At 33.2% G+C, this 8,333-nt stretch overlaps 1 protein-coding gene across 1 annotated transcript; it reads left to right on the top strand.

Moving 5' to 3' along the window:
• Positions 1-4,011: 4,011 nt before the first annotated feature.
• Positions 4,012-4,958, top strand: LOC110604488. Its single transcript, XM_021742668.2, has one exon. The coding sequence runs from the start codon at positions 4,094-4,096 to the stop codon at positions 4,814-4,816; it is 723 nt and encodes a 240-aa protein (XP_021598360.1). The 5' UTR covers positions 4,012-4,093; the 3' UTR covers positions 4,817-4,958.
• Positions 4,959-8,333: the final 3,375 nt, after the last annotated feature.

Raw genomic sequence — 8,333 nt, 5'->3', positions numbered from 1 at the left:
CATAGTGTTATTATGTTTTATAGTTCAACTCACTAGGCTTTTAGCTCACCCCTCTTCCTTTTACCCCAGGCTTGCAGGTACAGGATAGAAGAGGAGGTCGGTTAGAGTAAAGCTTGTGTATGTAATAGATAGAATGTGGACATGACAAATCATAGTACGATGTAATGTAAAAAGTACAGTATAGTTATGTAATGATGTTTATGGATGTTAGAGGTGTGCTTGACCATAAATGGTTGTTATCCCTTTTATTACATGATCTTAGAGATTTTATGATGTTTATGTAAACCAACTCAACATATGTTATGTCACCCATTTGGGGGCACTGATGAGATCCCACAGAGGGATCAATGTTTATGATTTGTGTTATATACAGTGCATGCACAGGTTGAGTGTGGTTGATGTATATGGAAAGAAAAGTTTTAATTTTTATGTATGTTGTTGATCATGTATGGGATTAAGCAGGTTCACAGGATGCATGTTAGGCTTGCTACGGGTCCCGGCGGCCTTAAGTCGACCCGGATCCTAGCGCCGGTAGCGGTCCGATTTTCGGGTCGTTACAGTTAATCCCTTTTGTTCATGATCATTATGTAATGTTTTAAATGTTAAGAAATGTTAAACCAAGCTTGATGTATGATATGTTGACCCAACTAGAGTATTTGATGAGGGCTCTAGTATGGGGTTTGTATGTTTAATGTTATGGTGCATGCACAGGTCAAGCTTGGTGAATGGAAAGTTTAAAATTTTTATGTAAATGTATGATCATGTATGGGATTTATCAGGTATGACAGGTTGTATGTTAGGCTTGCTACGGGTCCCGGCGACCTTAAGTCGATTTGGGTCCTAGCGCCGGTAGCAGTCCGATTTCGGGTCGTTACACTTATGGTGATGACTCGGCCAAATATTGCTTTTGCAGAAGTGTTGTAAGCTAATTCATGTCTGTACCTACGGTGAAACATTGGGCCGCTCTAGAACAAATTCCATGCTATCTAAAAGGGACTTCTGGACTCGGTAGACTTTACAGAAATCATGGGCATACTGCACTTGAGTGTTTTTCTGATGCTGACTGGGTAGGATCCAATAGTGATAAAAGGTCGGCTATAGGCTACTGTGTATTTGTTGGAGGAAATCTAGTATCTTGAAAAAGTAAGAAGTAAAATGTGATATCCAGATCCAGTAACGAGTCAGAATATAGGGTCATGGCTCAATCGACTTGTGAGATTTTGTGAATAAATCATCTACTGAAGGAAGTTGGTATAGATGTTGCATCACCCGCGAAACTTTGGTGTGATAATCAGGCTGCTCTTCACATTGCTTTCAATCCAGTATACCATGAACGGACTAAGTATATTGAAATTGACTGTCATTTCAGCCTAGAGAAAATTCAAGAAAATTTAATCTCCACTAGTTATGTGAAGACAGGAGAGCAATTGGGTGATCTATTCACCAAAACTTTAAATGGGTCTCAAATAGAATATTTTTCTAACAAGTTGGGCATGATAAATATTTATGATCCAATTTGAGGAGGAGTGTTATAGGTTATAGGAAGTAAATATGTTAATATAGGAAGTAAATATTGATAGATGGATTAGTTACTTAATCTTAGAAATTGTATAATCATAGGCTTGATTTTTCTGTTTAGATATCGTCTCTTATGTATAAATAGGTTGTAATCTCTATTGTGAAATACAGTAAAATATTATCTTTCTACGAATAATATTAACCAATTACACTCTCAAGTTATCCCGTACATATACATGTTAGGTAGCTAGTTGGAAAGAAACCCAGTACAGGCTACAAAGTAAGGGGCCATGGCCAAGTGTTGAGAAGGAAATTGCTAAAGGACCACTTACTTTTGGCTACGTATGTAACTAACATATTGAATGTGCTCAGAATATGCCAATAATCATGCAGAATACTAGATTTCTGTTCTCATCTTCTGTATAAATAGAGATAGAGATGGAGTTTTGACACTGTTCATCAACGAAAGTGAGTTAACGTTTAACTCTTAGTTGTGTTATATTGGCCGGATAAAGTCTAAGAGGGAAGTTGAGAATCTAGCCCAAATGCTTATTTGGGTGTAAGCCCAAGTCTGAAATATACTTCTTTGCTTTGCAACATTATATTTATTTATTTCTTTTTTTTTTCTTAAAGATTAGATCCATTATAAAATCCATGGAGACCCAAATACAACCAACCACCACTCTCTTAGATTCCAAATCTACTACCGAAGGAGTAAGTGCTAAGAGTGATTCATGAGAGATTCAGTTAACAGTTAGCCTTATTTGACTGTCATAGCCTGATGAAACTATTGAAGATAAACGTGCTATTTTATTTTTAAATTTATTGACAGAAGTCTGCTGATCTGTTCTGATAGATCAAAAGAGTAAGAATGGATAGAGAGGGAATCTATCAATAATAAGAGGAAATCCCCTAGTTCAAACCACACCAAATAAGGAAAAAAGCCTAGCCCTGAAAATCCGGCCCACAGCCTACAAGTAAATCAATCCAAGTCCAAAGCCTAACCTTACCTTGCTGAGGGGAATAAGGGTCAAAGGCAAAGGCTCATCAAGTCCTTTGTGCCTCCAATATTCAGCAAGTACAAATGTTAAGTATTATTATTTCAACAATATCAAAGAAGGATATTAAAGAATCTTAAAATGATCCTTCTCACTCTTGCGATTCTCTTGGATCATGATAATTTATAAAGATCAAATCGTTGGATTTTTTAAATCGTATGGGTGAATTTATAAATTTGTATAAACCTTGAGGAGGTTATGGTAAAACGCCCAATATTTTATTTACTATTGACTAGAGAACTCTCCAGTAGCGACTGTGATAAATCGCAGCATTTCAGCTAACTAGAACACATAAGCGCCGTTTCGCTTCCACCTGTCAAGCGTCTATTGGCGAGGTCTCCTGAAGAATGACCCTCGTGCGGCAAGAAACACGTGGAAATTGTTTATTCATTTTTTTCTAAAATGGAAAAATCTTTGAAGAAATCATAGTTAGCCAGAGCAGACGCACCATCTCAAAATAATGAAGAACCCAGAATGATTGATTCCTGAAGATCAGAATATTCCTTAAAACAACCTCAATTACCATAATACCCTTTGTAAATTCAAATAATAAAAAATAAGTCACACTTCTCTCTTGTTGACGTGGCAATACAACTCGGTTTTGAAGCTGAATAATTCATTTCACATGCCACCTACTTGTCATTTTGTAATTATAATTAACCATTAATTATTAATTTTTTTGAACTTATCTAATTTCTCTTTCACACTACAGGGCAGAGGGTGCAGTCTGCAGGCCATGTTTTATTTTTACATGACATTGATATTATCTAACTTATTTATCATATGCTACTGATACTCTACTGGAGAAATTAATCATATAATTTAATATTTTATTTAATTTTATTCCTCTAATTTCAAATCCATGGAATGCAGCACTTGGTTTAGTGACAGTATGTCTAAAGTAGTTGCACTAAAAAATCTTTAGAAAAAATAAGCTCATAACAAAAAAAACCCATTTATATAATGTAAAATTCTTTTTTTTAATTTATATTTAATTAGAATTTGAATTCAAAATTTCATTTTTCTAAATAATTTTTATATTAATTACAAATTAAAATTCATAAAAAATTAATCTCATCTACTATGATAGAGATGTGATGCGAGATGGTGGCTTCCAATCCATCAGCAATATCAGCCACATCAGAATCTGGTAGTTTCATCTGCTAATATCCACGCTAATAATTTCTCTGTCCCACAAAGCTGCAATAATTTAATTTTGCTTCGTGTTTAAGCCACGTCATATCTTTGCTAAACACGTTCCAATCACTTTACTTTCCCGGAAAAGCAACTCACGCGGAAAATAAAAGTAAAAAAGAATGACCAAAAGCAACTCGGCTCCAAAATTAAACGTGCAATTATTAAATTTTGAATCTTTTGGGTAATAAGTTGGGATCCGAAGGGCAATTTTGATTGCGTTTCGAGTATTTATAAAGTCCTCAAGGGCTAAACCCACACCTTACGCACAAGTTGCAGATTCCAATTGACCTCTGGCTTGTTCAATAGCCGCCACGCCATTGATGGAAGCGAAAGAATTTATTGAGCTCTTTGATTCGTGCTGGTTTGAGATGGAAATCTTCAAGAAACAGTCATGTTTGTCAAAATCATTAGGTGTTGATGCTAACCCAGATCACCGAAATCAGGAAGAAGCACCAAAATCGGAGCTTTACAGAGTCCCAACCATCATTTCAAGGTCTATGAGCGATGAATTGTGGCCCAAAACGAGGTTTGGTTCTGATCTCTCCCTCTCGCCGGACTCAGTCCTCCTCACGCCAAAGCTCCATACAATCCTTTCAAGCAAGGAGATCACAGAAGAAGAGGGAGCAAATTTGATGTCGATACAGACACAGAGAGTATATGTTAAAGAGACACCTACGATAAAGTCGAGAAGCAGGAGAAGAGCGAAGAAGAAGTTGAGCAAAAGCTTGTCAGAATTGGAATTTGAAGAGCTAAAAGGGTTTATGGATTTGGGTTTTGTTTTTTCCGAGGAAGATAAGGATTCAAGCCTGGTTTCAATAATTCCAGGGTTGCAAAGATTGGGAAAGAAAGAAGGGGAGGAAAATGGTGGTGTTGACGAGGCTACAGTTTCAAGACCTTATCTTTCTGAGGCATGGAATGATCTGGAAAGGAGAAAGAAAGAGGATCCACTTGTGAATTGGAGAATTCCTGCTTCGAGCAATGAGATGGACATTAAAGATAATCTTAAATGGTGGGCTCAAACTGTTGCATCAACTGTTAGATAACAGAGATTTCAGATTCAAAGGTTGACAGTTTTGTTTCTGTAATCAGATTGATTTGTTTAGGCAAATGTTGTGCTATGATTTTAGTTGTTTTCTGCAGCAGTTCTACTACTTGTAATTGTAAATAAAAGTAGATTGTTGATCATTTCCATTTCTCCAGAAATATCTCCAAGCGGTAGTTTGATGAGTCAAATAATAAGAAAACAAAAGAATAAAAGTAGCAACAATGATTGGGATTTGATGTACAAAGCAATTGCTGAATTGGGATTTTTTTTTTTTAATTGCGCTTCGTGCAGGCAGAGTTTACACTTGTTCAACTGGTCTTGGGTTGTTTCAGTGATTAGGCTCTGGATGAGAAGGGAATGGTGGTGATAGAGCCATGAAGGAAGCAAAACATGCAGCATGTTCGGATGTTCCACCTTGGTGGTGGTGGTGATGTTTGATTTGGTGGTTTCTGTAGCTTGGGCATAACCAAATACGCATGTTAATCACACGTTATAATTGGTTGTGTGGTCCATAGATTGAAGTCCAGCTGCTCGATCATTGTCAAAATTCTCTAAAACAAGAAATAAGCAAGAGATTGAGAGTTCATTACAAGGGAAGATTAGTGAAGCAGTACTTATTTTGTGCCCATTATCACACAAATTAAAAAAAAAAAAAGAATATTATTTAATTTTCTACAATGATTGATTGTCTGACATTAACATCTCAACTCAACCAACTCCAAAAACAATTATTAATGCAGAGGCGTGATGGGATTAATATATCCCACTAATCTCGCGTAAAATATGTTTCATTGACTTATTCAGAAACATGATTTCTAGAATTTTCCTTAATCTCAGAGATTCGGATCCTGGATCGGGATAATAAAAGCATCAAAATAAAATATCTCCATTCAAAACCTCCCTAACTTCGCGACTGCTGTTTTAAATTTTCCGGTTGTTTTTTAATATATATTTAATTATACAAGTTGCTCTTCTCAGGTTCCCAAAATACAAATAAATATTAATTAATTTTAGACTTTATTTAATTTAAATTGATTATTTTCTAAATTTTTTTTAAAAAAGTATTTTAATTAGATAAAAGAAAATAATTTACTTTTCTTCAGGAAAGAAGTCAAATAAAAATACCAATTAAATAAGCACAATTTTAATATTTTTAAAAAATTAAAATTATCTAATTAAATTATCCTCGACTAAATAAGGAATTAGCTCATTAGTATTCTATTTTTTGAAATTAATTAACAATAAGTAATTTAAATTTGTATATATAGAATAAATAGATTCTATAGTTATAATTATATATAATAGAGTAAATTATATTTTTATCTCTAAATTTTAAAAAAATTATCATATTAGTCTCTCAATTTTTAAAATTAAATACTTAAATCTTTATATAATACAACTACCTAACTATACAGTTATTTTTTCCATTTTTAAAATAAATTAATGTTCAGTTATTGACTTCTTCCCTTAATAATTGAATAAGAGACTTGAAGTGATATGTATTTGATATTTATCAAAATTTTTCTTTATAAGTAGTAGGGATAATTTTCATTTATGGTCATTAAATTGAAGTCGCTATTTTATTACAGTCACTAAATTTCAATTTGTTTCAAAAGAATTATCAACGTTTAAATATTTACCTGAAATAATTACTCATGTGAGTTTCTAGCAAATTTTCCAATGAAACGCATATATGACATGTCTTACATAGCTAAAAAGAAGAAAAACAAAATCCATTGCCATGCTAGAGTTTTTCAATTTAAATTTAACCATCCAAATCTCTCATTAGGACCTATTTTTCGACAAGTTGACGTCATTCTTATTCTCTCCATTCTGCAACTACGGAAATGTCAGTTCTCCTTTCTTCGACTCTTTAACGGTGCTCCATGATTACCTTCCATCAAACGAGTCGAACTCGTTGAGCGATGACTTGGACTCGCCTATGGATGCTTTATTCTATGATCATGATCATTTCGCATGTATGAGTTCAAGGTGAGATGATGCGCATGTGGGAGATCACATAGCTGGACGGAATGGCTACTAAGATCCTTGCAAGTATCATTACTTTGTTACGGCTTACCTAGAATTTCGTAAGGGTGGATGCAAGAAAGAGCATATGCAACTGCAATGATGGTAGAGGAGGCAAAGGATGAAGTCAATGCTTTAATACAAGGAAAGTTGTAGACCATTCATCAACAAACAACAGAGTATTTGCCTTAACGATCGACGGTCACAATTTCTTGTGCCCCGTCGCTACCATCCCTTCTGGACCCATAACCAGGTTCTTTGTTGAAATTGAAGATGACGACAATGAAGTGGCAGATGGAGACTAGCGAGGATATAATTGCTTCAGATTGAAGGAATTACCGAAACAAGAGAATAAAAAGGGATTGCAATCACGAACAAGATTGAATGGATTGTAAAAGGGTTAAATAATTATGTCATGTCCAGGTTACCAGCCTCACTGACAAATGAATTATTTTTCCTTTTTTTTCAAAACCATGTAGGATATGTTATATGTGTGTTTCATCGGAAAATTTATCAGAAACTCACTAGGAGACTATTTCAGATAAATATTTAAATATTGATGATTTTTTTAAAACAAATTAAAATTTAGTAACTGCAATGAAACAATGACTTAAATTTAGTGACTACGAGTGAGAATTACACCAAGTAGTAGAGTGAATGAAGGGTATTTCAAGAATAAAATATTATTTTCATAGGTTTTTTACTATTAACAGTTTTTAAATTCACAAAAAAGTAGATAAAAGAACCGTGTTGTTAGATAAATCTATTATATAAAAATTTAATTGTTGGATTTTAAAAACTAAAAAATCAATTTGTTAATTTACTTAAAATTCATAAATGAAAGTGTGATTTACTTTATATAACAATATAAGCTCAATTTTTTATGTAAAAATAAATTTCAAACATTTATTAGATTAAGTATTTTTAAGAGGCCCTTCCATTTTACCTGATTGGTTCCTTTTTTTTTTTTTTTTTTTCCTATTGGAGTGATACACAACATATGATGTTCTCCAAATATGACAACGAAATGAAACTACAGAAGTTAAATTATTTTTCATAAAAAAAATGAAGGAATACCTAAAGACATTTATAATACTTTAAAAAAAAAACTTATAATTACTGTTTTTATAAAAAAAAAACCTTGTAAATTGCCTTATTCCACCCCACCTTTTGTTTTTTCTACTAATAATAACTATTGAATAGGTCTTGTAAACGATTTTTATATGTAATAATTGGATAATCATGATAAAAATATTATTTAGTTTAGATTTAAATACGAAATAAATAGGGAGAATGAAAAATAAAAGAGAATCTTCACTTTCTTTTATTTGAAAAATATTTTCTCATTTGGATGAAAAATAAAACAATTTGTTTTCTCTTTCCAAATACAAGAGATAAAATTATTTTCCTTTTCCCATTTTCCTTCCTCTCTTTGGAAAAAAATCAAATGCAAATTTATATAAAATTATTTCAGCCAACAATATGTT

This window comes from Manihot esculenta, chromosome 17 (genome assembly GCF_001659605.2).
Source record: "Manihot esculenta cultivar AM560-2 chromosome 17, M.esculenta_v8, whole genome shotgun sequence".
Taxonomy (NCBI): domain Eukaryota; kingdom Viridiplantae; phylum Streptophyta; class Magnoliopsida; order Malpighiales; family Euphorbiaceae; genus Manihot; species Manihot esculenta.
This window is presented reverse-complemented; position numbering and strand designations above follow the sequence as displayed.

What these genes read in the sequence shown, in the direction of transcription:
- LOC110604488 (XM_021742668.2), top strand. Translation starts at nt 4,094, where the DNA reads ATGGAAGCGAAAGAATTTATTGAGCTCTTTGATTCGTGCTGGTTTGAG.